The sequence below is a fragment of the Rhinopithecus bieti genome, unplaced genomic scaffold, assembly GCF_001698545.2.
Source record: "Rhinopithecus bieti isolate Rb0 unplaced genomic scaffold, ASM169854v2 scaffold_1618, whole genome shotgun sequence".
In the NCBI taxonomy this organism is placed as follows: Eukaryota; Metazoa; Chordata; class Mammalia; order Primates; family Cercopithecidae; genus Rhinopithecus; species Rhinopithecus bieti.
In genome coordinates this window covers 4,856,951-4,876,420 of record NW_016803937.1, presented here as the reverse complement: position 1 = coordinate 4,876,420, position 19,470 = coordinate 4,856,951, and the positions used below count along the sequence as shown (strand labels likewise).

At 50.8% G+C, this 19,470-nt stretch overlaps 1 protein-coding gene across 1 annotated transcript in view; it reads right to left on the bottom strand.

Moving 5' to 3' along the window:
- Positions 1-19,470, bottom strand: part of COTL1 (coactosin like F-actin binding protein 1) — a 54,779-nt gene that overhangs the window by 20,911 nt on the left and 14,398 nt on the right. The window contains exon 3 of the mRNA XM_017860763.1: positions 5,530-5,687. Within this exon, the coding sequence (XP_017716252.1) occupies positions 5,530-5,687 (158 nt within the window). The remainder of the gene's footprint in view (positions 1-5,529; positions 5,688-19,470) is intronic.

Sequence of the window (19,470 nt, the reverse complement as noted above, 5' to 3'; positions counted from 1 at the left end):
TATTACCCTTATTTTACACATCAGGTGACTGAGCCCAGAGAGGGTAAGCCATGTGCCCAAGGTCACACAGTAAGTGATGGAGCTGAAATTTGAACCCACGCCATCTGGCTCCAAAGTCCACTGTACTACACCTTCCCCCTTGGCAAAGTAAAATAAGGTTCATATAAAGGTAGAATGCCTTCATAAACAAATTACTCCATTAAAACAAAAGAAAAGAAAAATTTCCAGAATACCCCAAAATAGAATATGACACAGCAAGTCAACTCATCCAATTCTTCATTTTACAAATGAGGACACTGAGGCCCAGGGAGGGAGAGACTTGCCCATGGTCAGGCAGGTGGTTAGTGACATGCAGATCCCTCCTCTAAATTAGCTGGGCGTGGTGGCACACACCTGTAATCCCCAGCTTCTCAAGAGGCTGAAGCATGAGAATTGCTTAAGCATGGGAGGCAGAGGCTGCAGTGAGCTGAGATTGTGCCACTGCACTCCAGACTGGGTGACTGAGATTCTGTTTCCAAAAAAAACAAACAAACAAACAAACAAAAAACGCCCCCCTGGATTCCAGTTCCTCCACATCAATGACCATGCAATTAATTTACACCCTCCACGTTTCACACAAAGCACAAGAATGTATGTGCATTACTTTATTACAATCAAAGTCAAGAGTTTATTAATACAGTAATCTTAAACTAAAAGCCAATCTACTTCTTCTTCACATTGAAATGGTGGCAAAAAGGCAGCCGGGGAAGTGACCTGGTCCCCAAGACATGGCATGCAGAATGGGCCCATCTGGAAGGTTCCTTAGAGAATATCTGCTCCGAACCCCCATGAAGCAGAGGGGAAGCTGATGGGCATGGCTTTAGCGGCCGTGGAAAGATAGCCTGATACCAGCAGAATGGACCCTTCGTAACCTAAATGGCTATATTTGCAACTGCAGCATAAACACAAGGTCTTGTAGCAGCTTCAGATAATTAACATTTTTAAGTGGAGAGGTGGAAAATGCAAATGATAATGGTCAAAATATGAGCCTGCACCTGTAGTTCAGGACAGTATTCCAGCTCCCCCACTGCAGTGCACATATGCGCTTCTTCACTCACCAGCATGCCTTTCTTTAACAACTGGGATTACGTTGGGGCTGCCCATCACGAAACCCCGCCTCCCTGCCCAAAGAGGTGTGCATGTGACCCAAGCTGGGCCAATCAGGGTCCTCTGAAGAGACTGATTGACACTGAGGAAAGAGGCCTCTCTCTTCTGGGATCCTGACCCAGAGGGACCACCATAGCATGGACCATTTCTTTGGCTGTGCAGAGGCTGCCTGACGCCAACCGCAGAGAAAAACAGAACTGAGAGATGAGATGAAAATACTGCGTGAGCCCTCGATGTAGCCACACCTAAAGCCAAAACCCCTGCACTTCCCCCAAGAGCCAAGCAATTCCTCTTTGTGCTTCAACTTACTCGAGCTTGCAAACATATAAATTATCACCACTACTCCCGCCTAAAGGTTCCCACCAGGGAATTAATTTCCTCCAATCCCCCTCAGTCACCGGCGCACCTACCCAAACTGAAAAGAGTTCTAGAGCGGAAAGAAACTCTGCAGACTGCCTTAGTGGGTATGAGGTTTCCTTTGGGGGTGATGAGAAAGTTCTGGAACTAGACAGCGGTGATGGCTACACAACATTGTGACTCTGTTTAATGCTGCTGAATTGTAATTTAAAATGGCCAACATGGTAAACTTTATGTTATTGTATTTTACAATTTATTATTATTTATTTATTTATTTTAGAGTCTTGCTGTGATCTCGGCTCAATCTCCTGACGTGATCTCCTGGGTTCAAGCAATTCTCCTGCCTCAGCCTCCCGAGTAGCTGGGACTACAGACCACGCGCCACCACGCCTGGCTAATTTTTTGGTATTTTTAGTACAGACGGGGTTTCATTGTGTTGGCATGTTGGCCAGGCTGGTCTCGAACTCCTGACCTCAGACGATCCACCCCTCTTGGTCTCCCAAGGTGCTGGGATTACAGGCATGAGCCACCAAGCCTGGCCTGTATTTTACCACAATTTTTTAAATGGGAAGACAAAAGGGAATCGCAAGATCTGCAATGTGGTGCCCTGTGCACACATCCTGGCGAACGCCCCCTCCCTCTGCTCGCTTTCCTCCTGGCCACGTCCAAGAGTGGGCCAACCATGGCGGGCATAATTCAGCAGGAGACCTTTGGCCACAGAACAGGTCTTCTTTTTCATTTTCCATCTTGCTGCCCCTCGGAAGACCCCTGGAAGCTGGTTAACCATTAAAACCCAACTGGCCTGGAGAAAAACAGCCTGTAGGATTGAATAAGTGGTTTTCCAAAACAAGGGCTCCAGGGCCAGACAGGGTGCAGACAGCAGTGTCAACCAAGAACGCTGACTAGCATGTGAAACAAACGGCCTTTGTCAGCATTTCCTCGGTCCCAGGCACAGTGCTAGCACTGCTCAAAGCCAATCTGACGCCCATACCTTTTAAAAATGATGATCTTGCCTCTTAACTCCAGAACCCCACCTGCCGAGATTGTATTCTAAAAGAATAATTCAACAGAAGAAAGGAGCCGCATGTATTAAAATGTTGGTTGGAACATTGTTTATAAAAATAAAAATTGGAAGCAACTTAAGAGACCAAGAACAGGGGAACATTTAGTACATGACAGTACGCTTGTGAACCAGGACACTCTGCTACCAGAAAACCATGAATTACAGAGGCGGTGCAGCCATATCATTTATGAAATTACATTAGCCTTAAAAAAAAACAGCTGCAGACGAGAGTGTGACCTGTAGGCTGGGACCACAGCAAAGCCGAAAGGCAGGAGGCGAGCCCGTCCAGAGAGTGGCCAGGAGGGACGTCCAAAAGTGGGAACTGACAGGGGGACCACATGACTCTATTATGTCCTATCATTATTTTTTATTTTATTTATTTATTTTTGGAGACTCGCTCTGTCCCCCAGGCTGGAGTGCAGTGGCTAGATCTCGGCTCACTGCAACTTCTGCCTCCTGGTTTCAAGAGATTCTCCTGCCTCAGCCTCCTGAGTAGATGGGATTACAGGCACCCACCACCACGCCCGGCTAATTTCTGTAGTTTTAGTAGAGACAGGGTTTTGCCATGTTGGCCAGGCTGGTCTCGAACTCCTGACCTTAGGTAATCCACCCGCCTTGCCCTCCCAAAGTGCTGAGATTACAGGCATGAGCCATGGCACCTGGCCATATTGTTATTTTTTAAATAAACGTTTTATTTTGGGCTGGGCGTGGTGGCCTATAATCCAAGCACTTTTGGAGGCTGAGATGTAGGAACTCTTAAGCCCAGGAGTTTGAGGCCAGCCTGGGCAATATAGTGAGACCCGTCTCTCTTAAAAAAAAAAAAAAAAAAAATTTATTTAGAAGAGCTTTGGATTTACAGAAAAGTTGGAAGAGGTAGTACCGAGTTTCCATATTACCTTCCTTAACACACACACATACATATTTCCCCATTGTTAACATCTTATATTACTACAGTACATCTGTCACAGTGAAAAAGTCAACATTGGTACATTACAATTAATGAAACTCCTGACTTGATTCATATTTCCACGGCTTTTCTGTTCTAAGGTCCAATTCAAGATAGTGCATTGCAGATAGCCAGCCATTTTGTTGTTGTTTTTCTTTTTACAACAGGGTCTCAGTCTCACCACACTCAGGCTGAGTGCATCGGCAAGATCTCGGCTCATTGCAGCCTCGACCTCCTAGGCTCAAGTGATCCTCCCACCTCAGCCTCCCAAGTAGCTGGGACTACCAGTATGCACCACCACACCTGGCTAATTTTTTATTCTTTTGTAGAGATGGAGTAATATTAACACTATCTTGCCCAGGCTGGTCTTGAACTCTTGGACACAGGCAATCCTCCCACCTAAGCCTCCCAAAGTGTTGAGATGGCAGGTGTGAGTCACTGTGCCCAGCCTGTTTTTGTTTTTGACAATTGGTGATGTTTGGTATATTCACAGATACGTGCAACCTCCACGATAGTCAATTTTAGAGCATTTTCATCACCTCAAAAAGAAACCCTGTGTCTTTAGCTATCATCCACTTTCATCATTAGACTATTATTTTTATTTTTATTTATTGATTTTGAGACAGGATCTCGCTCTGTTGCCCAGGCTGGAGTGCAGTGGTGTGATCGTGGCTCACTGCAGCCTTGACCTCCTGGGTTCCAGCAAACCTCCCGCCTCAGCCTCCCAAGAAGCTGGGACTATGAGCATGTGCCACCATGCCTGGCTCATTTTATTTTCTTATGTTTTGTAGAGATGGGGTCTCACTAGGTTGCCCAGGTTGGTCTCAGACTGCTTAGCGAAGAAATCCTCCCACCTCAGCCTTCCAAAGTGCTGTGATTTACAGGCGTGAGCCACCGCACCCAGCTGAGTCTATTCTTTTAAAACGTTTGTTTTATCATGGACCAATTACACTGCTTTGAATCTTTAAAACAATGTGCACGGTGGAGGACGGGCAGTGGTACCCCCCGCCCTCTGTAACAGACAAGCTGCTGAAGGGATGTGTAACACACTATTTCTGCTCACCTGAACAACAGTTTAAAGGGGTGGTAAGAGGGAGAGATTCCCTAGTTCATGGGTTGTGAGAAATCCTTTTGCAAAATGGAGATCCCTGTAGTAGGGAAAGACCTTTCTCCCTCCTCTATCCTGCCCCAGGATTACCTTTTTGGAGTTCAGATGTTCTTTTTTTTTTGGGGGGGGGGGTGGAGTCTCGCTCTGTCGCCCGGACTGGAGTGCAGTGGCCAGATCTCAGTTCACTGCAAGCTCCGCCTCCCGGGTTTACGCCATTCTCCTGCCTCAGCCTCCCGAGTAGCTGGGACTACAGGCGCCCGCCACCTCGCCCGGCTAGTTTTGTATTTTAGTAGAGACGGGGTTTCACCGTGTTAGCCAGGATGGTCTCGATCTCCTGACCTCGTGATCCGCCCGTCTCGGCCTCCCAAAGTGCTGGGACTACAGGCTTGAGCCACCGCGCCCGGCCCAGGTGTTCTTTTCTCAACATGACCGTAACCCGTATCCCAAGTGAACAATGTTGGAAGTTTCTGACATTGAAAATGTCAGAATGGAAAAGACTTACAGTAGGCACTGTTCAGAGGGGGCACACATGGATTCTCCCACGGGATCCTTGTCACCATCACCAACAGCCAGCCAGGACGCCACAAGGTAGTGGCCGCTATTCTGGTCCCCCCACCAGTCCCCTTCTCTAGAAGCAACCTACCCTACCCACGGAGGCAGGCACCCAGCTGCCATGCTTCTGTTACGGGATAGGTGGAACCGCAAACACAGTCACCTCCTCCTAGCCCGCATCCTGAAGTAATTCTGGTGACATTTCACCAATGGCTTTACAGGTGCCGAGACACAGCATGGCTTGTCCCAAGTCACAGCTAAGCTACAGACCCAGGAGTCCAACCCAGCCCTTTCCCTCCTTGCAGGATGGTAACCCTTGGTGAGCGGTGACCTCCAGACCCTGGAGGAACTCAGTACCTGTACAACCTCCTTCACCAGGGTCTTGTCCGTCCCAGTTTTGGCGCGCTGCAGCCCGCTGACGTTCTCGCCGATCCACGTGATGAGAGCGAACTTGGACCTCTTGCTCATGGCATCCCCGGTGGTGAAGCGCACGAAGGCAAACAACCGGACGTCATCTGTGGCCAAGAGTGAAAAGAGAACATGGTGCTCCGTTAAAACACCCCAACGTCATGACCCTGAGGAGAGGCCATGAGCCGTGAGTGCACCTGGAGCAGCACAGCAGGAACCCGGTGCCGTTCCCTGGGAGCGCCATGTGCAGAGGGCAGGAGGGAAGCACTCATCCCCTGCTCTTGGCACTGTCTCCTGAATCCTGGCAACAGCGCTGCAGGCTTCATGCCCATTTCACAGATGGGAAATGGAGGTTCAGAGAAGTCACATGACATTTTAAAGGTTGTGAGGGAATTCAAGGTCATGCTGGGATTTAAACCCAGGCCTCTCTGGCTGCAATGCCTACAGCCTTCCTACAATCAAGGCTCAAATTCTGGGTGGGCCCATTGCACAGATGTGGGCGCTGCCAGCAGTGCCAGGGCCCAGCCAAAAAAATTTAAAAATGAAAATTTAGCCGGGCGCGGTGGCTCAAGCCTGTAATCCCAGCACTTTGGGAGGCCGAGACGGGCGGATCACGAGGTCAGGAGATCGAGACCATCCTGGCTAACACGGTGAAACCCCGTCTCTACTAAAAAATACAAAAAAAAAACTAGCCGGGCGAGGTGGCGGGCGCCTGTAGTCCCAGCTACTCGGGAGGCTGAGGCAGGAGAATGGCGTGAACCCGGGAGGCGGAGCTTGCAGTGAGCTGAGATCCGGCCACTGCACTCCAGCCCGGGCGACAGAGCGAGACTCCGCCTCAAAAAAAAAAAAAAGAAAATTTAAAAGGCTGAAACTGTGGATCTTATTTATAGGGACCAGAAATTCATCCTCTTTGTAGACCAGAAATTCATCAACTCTTTTGCCTCAATCTCTCAGTCCTATCTTGGAATCAGACTCGTACCACTGTAGAGAGACAGGAACCCCCCTGGGCAAGGGGGTGGTATGAAGAGGAAACAAAGAAAGGGCTCTAAATTTGGCCTGTTGAAATGGCTCCAGGATATTTCACTTATGACTGACTAGGCAATTAGGTCAACAATGAATTCTGAACCCTTTTCCATTGGCTGTGTTATGCTTGTTCTATCTTATGTAGTCATTTTTATTAAAATGGCTTTGAGGGCTATTTTATTCCATTGATCCACATTAAGTTTTATTTCAATGCCACACTGTTTTTATTATCATGACTTTAAAATCTGTTTCACAATCCACTATGCTAAGTTCTCCCATCCTCCACTGCTCTGTTATCAAAATATCATCTGATAGTCTTTAATTTTTTTTTTTTTTTTTTTTTGGAGACGGAATCTCGCTCTGCTGCCCAGGCTGGAGTGCGGTGGCGCAATCTCGGCTCACTGCAAGCTCTGTCTCTGGGGTTCACGCCATTCTCCTGCCTCAGCCTCCTGAGTAGCTGGAACTACAGGGGCCTGCCACCACACCCAGCTAAGTTTTTGCATTTTTAGTAGAGACAGGATTTCACCGTGTTGGCCAGGATGATCTCAATCTCCTGACCTTGTGATCCACCCACCTCGGCCTCCCAAAGTGCTGGGATTACAGGCGTGAGCCACTGCGCCCGGCCTGATATCCTTGAATTTTTAAAGTGATGTGTGTATTGGCTGGATGTGGTGGCTCACCCCTGTAATCCCAGCACTTTGGGAGGCCAAGGTGGGAGGATCACTTCAGCCTAAGAGCTTGAGACCAGCCTGGGCAACATGGCGAAACCCCCTCTCTAAAAAAAAAAAAAAAAAAAAAACCAAAAAATTAGCTGGGCACGGTGGCGGGCACCTGTAGTCCCAGCTACCAGGGAGGCTGAGGTGGGAGGATCACTTGAGCCCAGGAGGTTGAGACTGCAGTTGAGTAGATATCACACCACTGTACTCCAGCCTGGGTGGCCAAGTGAGATCCTGTCTCAAATAACATAACATAACATAACATAAAAGTGTGTGCACGTGTGTGTGTGCATTGCATGTGCATGCGTGTGACATGTGAGTGCATGTGTACTCCACTAGGATAAACCAAAATTGTTCAACATCAGCTCCATTGGCATCTGGGGCCAGATCATTCTCTCTGGTAGGGATCGTCCTGTAAATTGCAGGGTGCTGAGCAGCACCCCTCACCTGGACCCACCAATTATGACAAACAAAAATGCCTCCATACATTGCAGATGTCCCCCAAAGGGGGCAGAACACCCCTAGTTGAGAACCTCTGCTCTAAACCGTTGGTGTCCCCATTTAATCGGGACCCCTTTTGTGTTTTCCAACAAAGTTCTGTGCCTTTTGAGGGGACCACATATCCTTATTCAGCTTACTTCACAACTAGTTCATATTTTAATTGCCATTATCACCAAGATCTCATTACAATTCCTCACTGGTGGTTGCCGGCACATAGGGATGCTACTGGTTTGGAGTCATGCACCTTATGTTAGCCACTTGCATGAACTGATGCTCTCTCAGGGCATTTAGTTGCAGGTGTGAGGGTTTCCCAGGCACCCAAGGACATCATAGAGTGATACGTTTGCTTCTCAAACATTGCGTGGATTTGCATCACTGGGGGAATCTTCCTAAATGGAGCTTCTGATTAAACACGCCTGGGGTTTACGCTTCTAAGAAGCTCCCCAGTGATGCTGATGCTACTGGTCAAAGGATCACACTTTGAGTTAAAAAAAAAAATCAATCTGCGTTTCTCCCTAGAATCTAAGTACCTCCCTGCAGAGTCCCACACAAAGTACGTAAGTTAGTACCAAGACCCAAGGCCACAAACCACCTGTCTAAAGGAGACATGGCCTGGACAAGTTCACTTCCTGGTGATTATCTCAAAACCGGAAGGGCAACCAGCAAGTCTGCCTTCGATAAGAAGCCGCACTGTCTAATGGATCATCCATCTGTCCCCGGGAGCTAAGGAACTCACAGCTTTCAGCAGACCATGAACATGTGATCCTCACTGGGGTCCAGGTTCAGGGACTCCACTACACTTACTTCTTAAAGGAAACTGATCATCTCACACGTGTTTCTTAAAGGAAACACTCACACTGGCATAGCACTTTTCAGTTTACAAAACATGCTTCTGTTTCATCTCATTTGGTCTTTGTAACAATGCTGGGAGGTAGATGAGGTAGAGACGCCATGATCACTTTCATCATCAACATCCAAATCACCTTCATAGATAAGGGCTGGAGGCTCAGGGGCCATGTGATGTGGCCAGAGTCACAACACAGTGAGGCCAGAGCCAAGGGCCTGGACACCTTAGGTGTGTGTGCTCAGCCCCCTTTCTCCAGGGAGCTGCCCCACCAGGCCATGGCCATCTGGGGGTCAGTAGGTGACAAGGCAGCACGGATAGAAGGAAGGATGATCTCAGGGACACTGCGCAGGTGAATCAACAGGGCCTGGTGACCAACTGGATGTGCGAAGTGAGGACAGGCCCTGGCAACCACTCGTCCACTTTCTGTCTCTATGGATTGGCCTTTGCTGGACATTTCATTGAAATGGACTCATACGCTCTGTGGCCTCTGGGGTCTGGCTTCTTGCACTCACTGCCACATCGCCAAGGTTCATCCCTGCTGCCGCGTGTGTAGGTCACCACTTCACTCTTTTTTGTGGCCAGACAGCACTCCATTGTATGGAGAGACCACGTTTTGCTTATCAGTCCATCAGTTGATAGACATTTGGGATCCTTCCAAAAGGGGGTGGTTTCACACCTCCCGTATCAGGTGACCATGGTGATTAAATGTGAAAGCTACAAAACCCACCTAGCCGTCAGGGTGGAACCTCCAACCTCAAGCTCCTGACACAGGGTGGGTCTGCCAGTGGCCACTGCACATAGGAAACGAGACTGGGGCAAGAGAGGGCAGTTCCTCCCTTCTAAGGTGCAAAGTGCACAGCCACAGGCAGCAGGTGCAGATTCGGAGTGTGGGGGAGCAGCCCTTTAACTCCAGAGCATTTCTCAGCAGTCCCCGTGGTGTCTGGGAAGCCAGCGCTCTGTTTAGAGTAGTGTTGTCAGAGCATCAACACCAAAGTGCTTAATTAAATGGCAGCCTTGACCTGAGGGGGAGGAGGGGCTGCACATTCGCCTCCGACTGCATTTCACAAGCAAAAGAACACAGTGAGTCTGTTTCCTTGGTAACCACTCTCAGGTTCCCATTTCCACAGTGGTCAGCCCAGACTCGGATCCAAACTGCCCATCCCTGGCCCAAGCCTCCATGGAGGAAAGTTACTAGCCCTGCTTTGGGCCAACGCAGTTTTTGGGGACCCTGACCATGTGTTCAGCCCAGTGCCAAGCCTTCGGGCTGAGCCAGCTCTCCCAGTCTCTCTCTTCTCGATGTCCCCCCCCTCCCACGGCTCTGGCCGGCTCCTCTGTGGAGCACCACGGCTTTTCCAGCGTCTGCCCTCTCTGCTAGCTGCCAAGTGCCTCCACACGCCGGCCGTGCTCTCCACACCTCCAACCCTCCACATCATCCAGCCTTCCCCTCTTTCACACCTCCCCAGGTCTACCTTGGGCAACACCCCTTGCCCCTGTAGGCTCACAGGTTCTTGTTGAAGAACCACAAGCATTGTCCCTGTGTCCCAAGTGCCAGCCCAGGGCCTGGCACAAGATAGATGTACAATAAGTAAGTCACAGCCCCAACCCCAAGGACACTGGGAACCTTCCAGAACTGTAGCCTGATGTCATTTAAATGATCATGGGGTAGCGGGGTAAAGAGGACATGGTTTGCTAGGTGACTGCTGGGTGCTTATCTGACAATGGTTTGGTCAACAAGATTGCTGACAGGCCTGTTTCTGAAAATCCGAGTCACGTTGTGCTTACAAATGTTTGCTGCTAGAGATCTGGCACGACAGTGACAGGTCAGCTGAGTCTGAGACAGAAAACCTGTTGGTCTGCGCACCGTTTTTGTAGCTGCCCGGCAGACTGGAGGCCTCTCCCCGACTCGGCTCACCCTGAAGGAGGTTCTCAGCCCCTTTTGACCTCACACTGGGCGGTGGAAGGGGAAGTGCTAGCTCTTCGTCCCTGGTTCAGCTACTTCCCCTCTTCTAAACAAATCGGGTCCACAAACCCCAGTGGCAGTCACAGCCTCCCATCAGCACTGGAGAGCCCTAGGCTCCCTCGTCTACCTTGGGCTATTGTCACTCCTATACACAGCAAAACCGGCATATCTACTAAAGGGCACAAAGAAACGCCATCATGTATATATTAATGTGATGTGTGTGTGTGTATATTTGTGTATGTGTATATATACATATATTTGTGTGTATAATATATATAATGTGTATAGGTGTGTTTGTATATGTGTGTATATACATATATTTGTGAGTACAGGTGTACATATGTGTGTGTATATATATTCAAGTATTTGTGTATGTGTATGTGTGTTATATATATGTGCGTGTATGTGTGTATGCACTAAGATGGCAAAACTGCCCAGAAGAAGGTTGGTACCCGGGCTCTCCATCACCCCCACTGTGCCACTTGGTCCTCAACAGGGCCAAGGGTCCATCTCTTCAGACTGAGGTTGACAGTCCAGGTCTAGACAGAGGAGACAGGGAGACTGGGCAACCCCAGTGGGGGACAGGGGACCCAGGACTTCACCCAAACACAGGCAGCAGAGACAGATGCCATGAGCTGCTTCTGCTGGAGGCCTCAGCACAGTGGAACAGTCTACACCCTTAACCTTCTCTGCAACGTCCAGATGGCAAGTTCACATTTCAGAAGCCTTTAAAAACTTACCCCCACATGTACTAGCCTTGTGACCCAGACCAGAGTCCTGAATGGCTCTAAACCTCAGTTTCCTCATCCACAAAATGGGTCAAATACTTACCTCATAAAGTGGTTGGGAGGATTACATGAAAAAGAAACGAGATCTGAAGGGCTTGGCGGATGGGAATCATTGCTGGTTTTTGACCCCCCACACCTCTCCAATGAAACTGCCCTCAGGGGTCCACAGGGGCCTCCTAATTGCCAAAGCCAACAGCATCTTCTCCATGCCCACTGGTGGCGTTTCACACCATTGTCAATTCTGCCCTCCTTGAACTTCTCCCCTCCCATGGCACCCAGGGCATGGTGCTATCTTGGTTCTCATAGCGCTGATCCTGCCTTCTACTTTCTCCCTGGCTCTTCCACCCGCTCTGTCTCCACACAGGCACTCCCCAGGGTTCCACCTCGTCTTCTCCTTTCCCCTGACACTCTCTCCCCGGGAGATCTCAGCTACCACCACAGAACACTGGCGCACCTGCCCGTCCTCACAACTGTCCACTGCTCTGTCCTTAACAAGATGGGCAGAGTCTGCCCTCCGTTTCTCACTATCTCCTGGCACCTCATACCCCTTACACACAACTGTTTGCTAAGGCAACCTGATGCACTGAGAAGAGCACAAACTCCAGAGATCAGCCAGCCAGAGCCACATCCCAGCTAGGGCCACATCCCAACCAGGGCCACATCCCAGCCGGGGCCGCATCCCAGCAGGGGCTACATCCCAGCTGGCTTCCTTCTAGCTAAGGAACATCAGATGAGGGTGCTTCATGCTCTGAGCCTCAGCTGTTCCAGCTATAGAATGGGGACAACTTTCTGCATCCAGCTCTGGGTTTCAGAGTGGGGCACTCCGAGGTACACAGTCACGGAGTCACTCCTGTGAGTCTCTCCTGAGGAGAGATGGAAGACAGTGAAGATCTGGGAGGGAACTGAGCCCCAAGTCTACCAAGCACTTATGCGGGGTTAGGCCCCACTCCAAGAATCTGCACATTGCAGATTCTTCTTCTCTGTGAGGGCAGCACAGATCACAGACCCATTTCACAGATGAAGAAACCAAGGCTTGGAGAGGTGAAGTGATAATGAGCCACACAATCCTCCCTGCCCGCTGCAGAGCTGCTGAAGTCTACAGCAGCAGTTCTCAAAGTGTGGTCCTTGGACCAGCAGCACCACAACACCCAGGAACTTACTAGAAATGTGAGTACTCAGGCTCCACTCAGCCCTACTGATCCAGACACCGGGAGTGGAGCTCTGAAACTGTGCTCAGATGAGCCCCAGGGTGATTCTGAGGCTGCTGAACCTTGAGACCCACTGGCTGAGAGGAAGAGGTGGAGAAGAGGAAATGGTGACAACTCACTGTTGGGAGAGGAGACGAGACAAAGGTCTCAAGGGCAGAAAAGCTGAAGTGCTCACAGCTCAGTTCCCCACGTCCTCCTTGCTGCCTGTCTGCCTTTTATTTTAAGCAAGTGACAGCATGAAGCAGCTTCCTGCAGAGTCCATGGTTCCTGAGCTCGTCCATCAAAGACCACCAGGACAGTCCCTCCAGTGTTCCCTCCCCAAAACCCCAACCCCAAGAGAGGAAACAGCCATCATCAGCAAGAGAGCTACTGAGCATCAGCCCTGGGTACCGGGAGGCCTTTCTGCCTGTGCTGCCTCTAGCTCCTCTGCTTGCCCATAAGCCACGAGGATTCAGATGTGCAGCACAGCATCACACCGAGCCCTTTCTCACCGAGGATACAGCAAGGTCAGGAGCCCCATCCTGAGGACCGTGGTTTCCTTCTGGTCGGTGTTATGCACTCAGAGCCCAGGCCGATTGCACACTGGAAGTTCCCGATTTGGAGACTATGGATGCCCTCAGCTTCCCACCCAGGGAGAGTCTTGCTTATGAAAAGGCAGCTGTCATGTTTAACATTAATAAAACTCCACTCTCAAAAGCGCCTGACCCTTCCTTCCGCTGGTCTACGAAGCCTCATCAGAGGCCAACGATGGAGCTCTGGCTCCTGGAAAGGACCCCTGGAGACCTAGAAGCCCCAGGCAGGGCCCTGCAGGCAGGTAAAGGGAGCCTTAGTCCAATGCCCAGGTCATCTCTTCAAGGTTCCCTGCCTTCATTTACTAAGTAAGTTCCTCTGTGTCAACAAATCAGCATCCTAGCGTTCTCAGGACACTGCCTGGCGCAGAGCGGAGCTCAGCCCTGGTGGCTGTTACAGGCTCTCCTCTCTGGCCTTTCCCTCTCCTGGCTCTCCTCTGACCTTTCCCCTGGGTGCTGGAAGTGCCTTTTCGCCTCCTCCTCCCCTTCTTCCCTCCTCCCAACCTCTCAAGAAGAGAGAGGGATGGGGCAGGGAAAGGCCGGAGGGGTAAAGGAGAGACAGTGGGGTGGGAGGGACCACACAGGGAGACCCAGCGGGACAACCAAGTGGGGGCGGGGACCAAGGCAGGCAGGGGGGTGGGTGGATTAAAGCGGGGTGAGGGAGAACAAGCCCGAGCTGCTGAGCAGTCAAAGGGATGTGGAAAAAAACCCAATGACAAAGGAAACGGAGGATGACCACAAAGTGGCTAGCTAGGAAGGGGAGCAAAGGCAAGAATTCTCTGTAATCACCAAAGCCACCAGGATGAGCTGCTCTAATAATTCCCCAAAAGTTACAAACGGCATATGGTACCCACTAAGCTCGGAAGGCCTGCCCCTTCCCCCTTCCCCCTCCCACCCAAACTGGAAATCTCAGGCTCAGGTCAGCTCTGAGGAAGAGATTCTGACCAGGCCCACCCAGTGTTCTCACCAGGGCAGCCCCGACACAGGATCCACATTGACTGGGGGCCTTCTCCCCAAAGAGATTCTAGTCTCCTCTGCGTATCCCCAGAGCCAGTCCTGGCTGGAGGACCAACCCCCGGAGGAAGGAGGATCTGGCCGGGCCAAGCACCGCACAACTCTCTTAACACGTTTGTAAATGTTTTGAACAACTTTTTTTTTTTCATTACAAAAACACATACTAGGTGTAGAATAATGAGAAACACAAAAAAGCCAAATTAAGAAATTAAGGGTCCCCCACCACCCTAGAAACTTCTTCATGTCAGTCCTTTTGATCTTTTCAGCTACTTTCCTGTCTGGGTCTTGTTATGGCCCCAGCACTGATCACCACGCCAGGCATGTCACAGGCACCCTCTATGTTATCTGTGGGCCAACGGAAAGAAAAGCGAGAGAAGCATTTCAGCATTTCAACCCCACACTCAACCTTAGAGCAAGGCAGAAGAAAGGGGGAAGGGGAGGACGGGAGGAAGTTGCCCCAGAGAGCGGCAAGATTGCAGCTCACTCTAAGGCTGCCCTAACTTTACAGAGACTCCGGAGAGGTTATGCAAACATGGCTCAGGAAGGGAAAAAACAACCCACACACCAAAAAGCTGAGTGGTCAGCTTCCACCGAGGGAGCTCCCCGGAGCGAGGAGGAAAGGAAACGGGAAAGAATTCTTACATCCTGCTGCCCAGAGCAAGGGGACAGCTGGGTAGTCGCCATGGCAGCGCCTGGCTTCTAGCAGGCGGCTAAGGGGAGGGGGGCAAGGCTGAGGAAGGAGAAATGTCTTCTCGCCACCAAAGAGGAAGGAGGGCTCAGCGGGCGCCCATGTGTGTAAGAGGGAGGGGCCTGAGGCTGGGGCTGGAAGGAGCCAGGCTGGTGGCTGAAGTTGAAGGGAGAGCTCTCACTAAGAGGTCGTGTATCACTATAGCACTTGCTGTCTTTTTTCAGAATGACTTTCATAACTTCCCCTGACTGACAAAACCAAACCAAACCAAACCAAAACACCCTCCTGTCCTGCTCAAAAAACTTTGCAAAATATTAAAAGTGTAAAACTAAAACCCATTACTCTAGAAATAAACTCCTTTTGGTTTATTCCTTATAGGGAATGACTAAAGGCTCTTTTTTTTCTTTTTTTTGAGACGGAATCTCACTCTGTCGCCCAGGCTGGAGTGCAGTGGCGCGATCTCGGCTCACTGCAAGCTCCGCCTTCCCGGTTTACGCCATTCTCCTGCCTCAGCCTCCCGAGTAGCTGGGACTACAGGCGCCCCCCCCCCCCCCGGCTAATTTTTTTTTTTTTTTTTTTTTTTTTTTTTTTTTCCTTTTGTGGAGAACGGGGTCTCGCTGTATTACCCAGGCAGGTCTCGAACTCCTGGGCTCAAGCTATCCTCCCGCCTCTGCCTCCCTGAAAGCTGGGATTACAGGCGTGAGCCACCACGCCCAGCAACGCCCGGCTAATTTTTTTGTATTTTTAGTAGAGACGGGGTTTCACCATGTTAGCCAGGATGGCCTCGATCTCCTGACCTCGTGATCCACCCGTCTCGGCCTCCCAAAGTGCTGGGATTACAGGCGTGAGCCACCGCGCCCAGCCTTTTTTTTTTTTTTTGAGATGAAGTCTCGCTCTGTTGCCCAGCCTGCAGTACCGTGGCACGATCTCAGCTCACTGCAACCTCCGCCTCCCAGGTTCAAGCGATTCTCCAGCCTCAGCTTCCCGAGTAGCAGGGATTACAGTTGCCTGCCACCATGCGCGGCTAATTTTTGTAGTTTTAGTACACATGGGCTTTCACCATGTTGGCCAGGCTGACCTCGAACCCGTGACCTCAGGTGATCTGCCCGCCTCAGCCTCCCAAAGAGCTGGGATTACAGGCATGTGCCACTGCGCCCGGTCAAGGCTCTGTTTCTTCATGTGATCTGCATTGCGTGGGTATCTGCGTGTAGGCACATCGTTTCTGCATTGGAGCTCACACTGTCAATGCGGTTTGATATCCCCTGCAGAAGACTCCTCAAATGATCCCTGACTCATTACATTTTCATTAGGTGTGAATGACCCAGCTTTCCTAGCTTGACAGAGAACATAAGAAAATGGAGTGCAGGATGGCCAGAGGAAAAGAAAGAGGATTACTTCGGCAGAACCTCCAGGGTATAAGCTGATCTGGACACCCAAATTAAACTGAGAGCTAAAGGTTTGCCCCCTATGACAAAGCACTAGCACTTTCTTTCAATGATAATTCTCTACTTCCTTAAATGGGAGTTAGTGTGTTAGACCTGACTCCACCCTCTGACTTAGAGAAGAGTGGCTGTAACCAGTCCCTGGAGGCTCTGAGGACCTTATTACAGCATCTATGGCATCTACAAGGAGATGCTCGGCCACTGAGGGATTCAGCGTCTGGCTCCCAATCACTGAACAGCCCTGGCACACACTGCTTTATACTCTTGTATCTGCTTTTTACTGTTGTGCTGCGTCTTCCATCGCTGTGGGTTGGTTATTTGACAAACACTTACTGACAATCTGTGATACAGGGATTTTGCTGAAAAACATGCAATCCCTACCCTCAAAAAATATACAGTCTACCATGGCAAACAAAAATGTAGTGTGTGAATACCATGACATTACTGCTATGGTAAAGAGTTGTGGCTGGCAGTGATAGGAGCATCAAGGAAAGAAGGAAATCCACTCTGCCTGGACGGTTGTGATCACGACAGGCTTCGCAGAGGAGGTGATGTTTGATTAGGGTCTTTTTCTTTTTACTCCCCGAGATGGAGTCTCACTCCGTCACCCAGGCTGGAGTGCAGTGGCGCGATCTCGGCTCACTGCAACCTCCGCCTCCCGGGTTCAAGCAATTCTCCTGCCTCAGCCTCCTGGGTAGCCGGGATTACTGGCACGCTTCACCACACCTGGCTAATTTTTGTATTTTTAGTATAGACAGGGTTTCACCATGTCGGCCAGGCTGGTCTCGAACTCTTGACCTTGTGATCCCCCAATCCTGGCCTCCCAAAGTGCTGGGACTACAGGCATGAGCGACCGACCGCACCCGTCCTGATCAGGGTCTTGAAGGATGACTTAGAGTTCCTCCAGAGAACAGGGAAAGGATAAAGAGGGTTCTTGTTAACAATTTGAGAAAGGGATTATGACAGAACTCCAAACAAAGTAACAGCCTCTGCTGGCAAGTTCAAAATGCCTTCCTCCACCAGCCGTCTCTGTTTCTGACTCACCACAAGCCAGAGGGGCATATGATGCAGTTGATTATAACTGTATGCAAAATAAGAGCTTAAAGGCTCAGAATGAGCTACAGGGCTCCTTCAGCTTGCTCAGCCCTACTCCAGCAGGGAAGGAATCTTGTTCCCTAGCACATCCAAAGCACCCAGACGATGCCCAACGTGTGCTCAATACATACTTCCTGAATAAATGAAGGGCATCTGCATGGCATCTTTGACTTCTCAGAGGCTTTTCAGTTCCCAGTTTGCAGCTGGGGGTGCAATTTTACAAGGTAAAACAAAGAAGATGGGCACAGTGGCTCAGGCCTGTAATCCCAACACTTTGGGAGGCTGAGGCAGGAGGATCGCTTGAGCCCAGGAGGTTGAGGCTGCAGTGAGCTATGATCACACCACTGCCCTCCAGCCTGGGCCACAGTGAGACTCTGTTTCAAAAAAATTTTTTCTTTTAATTAAAAAAAAAGAATAAAACCAGTTCCTTCTCAGGATTTTTGAAGTGTGACTTCCACGCCCAGAGAGCAGGAATGAATAGACAGGCAGGAATGAATGGATACGGACAGACATAACAAGTGATTTGTTTTGACAAACTTGTGGTTTAATAAAAGTGCAGGGGGCTGGACGTGGTGGCTCATGTCTGTAATCCCAGCACTTTGGGAGGCCAAAGCGAGCAGATCACTTGAGCTCAGGAGTTCGAGACCAGCCTGGCCAACCTGGCAAAATCCCGTCTCTACTAAAAATATAAAAATTAGCGACCCATGGTGGTGTACACCTGTAATCCCAGCTATTCAGGAGGCTGAAGTAGGACAATCGCTTGAGTCTAGGAGGCAGAGGTTGCAGTAAGCTGAGATCATGCCACTGCACTCCAGCCTGGAGATAGAGTGAGACTCCATCTCAAAAGAAAAAAAAAATCGTGCATGGAAAGGGCAGGCCAATAAGGTAGTGTTGCTAGAGTCAGCGATGCCTGCATGAGGAAGCTGATTCTCCACCTTTCACACGCCCCAAGGACGGTGGCCCAGAGGGGCGCAGCTGGCTTGAAACCTCAGCCGCAGGAAAGCCTGCCCCTTTCCTCCCATGTAACAATGGCCCAGCGACTTCCCCTCTCTGCCCCCCAGTTCCCCGGAGGCCTCTCCACCTCCGGGAGCCCCTGGTTGGCGGGGGTGGACTTGCAGCCGGTTTTCCTTCCCGGTGGACTTTAACAGCACTCCAGCCCGCAAGCCTGGGCACACCAGCCCCCACGGGGATGGCTGGCTTACTTTACTCTTCTACAGATTCACTTATTCATTCAACATCCGAGGCAGAATCTCCCCTCTTCCCAAAGGACAGAGGCAACGAAGCGTGACTCAGCCAGGGCTCTGCGCCAGACTCTGAGTGAGCACATTGGAAATGCGGGTACGATACGGCGTCGTGGCTCGGCCCTAAACACAGGAGGACCCCACTGAGAGCCCAGGGGACCAGCAAGCCTCCCCCTGGAGGTCTCCTCATCGGTGACACAGCACGTTGATCCTCATCAGAGTCAGCTGAGGGGGTGATGCCCTGGGAATTGGGCCTGGCATACAAAGTGTTGAGAAGCACTAGGTGAGGATAAGGACAAGGCGGCCTTGGGACCAACGGGGACAATGGCAACAGACTATGAAGGGAATGGAGGCAGTGGGGGAGCCGGGAGTTCAGTGGGGAGAGGCAGGGCTGCGCTCAGAGGAAGAGGCCGCTCAGGGCCTGTGGGGTTGGCTCATCATCCCTGGGGACCCAGAGGAAGACGTGGTAGAATAAAACTGCCCAGCTGGGAATGAGCTACAAAAAGGGCCAAGGCAAAGTTCTAGGAGGACATGAAACCAAAGTAGTCGGAATGAAATGCGTGCTGTGCCAGGAAAACCCGGAGGCCTCACATGGCTCCCGGGGCCACTGCACCCTGGGCCCTGCCAGCGCCCCACCGTCCTGCTTTCCACCCCCACTCCCCACCCACACTTCCTCCCCGATGGCCCCCACCCCATGCTCCCCACTTCCTACTACACCCCACTCCCCTCTCCCTCCCGCTGCCCCACCACAGCCGGACCCCAAGCTCCCCACCCGCCTTCCCACCCATGCTCCCCTCC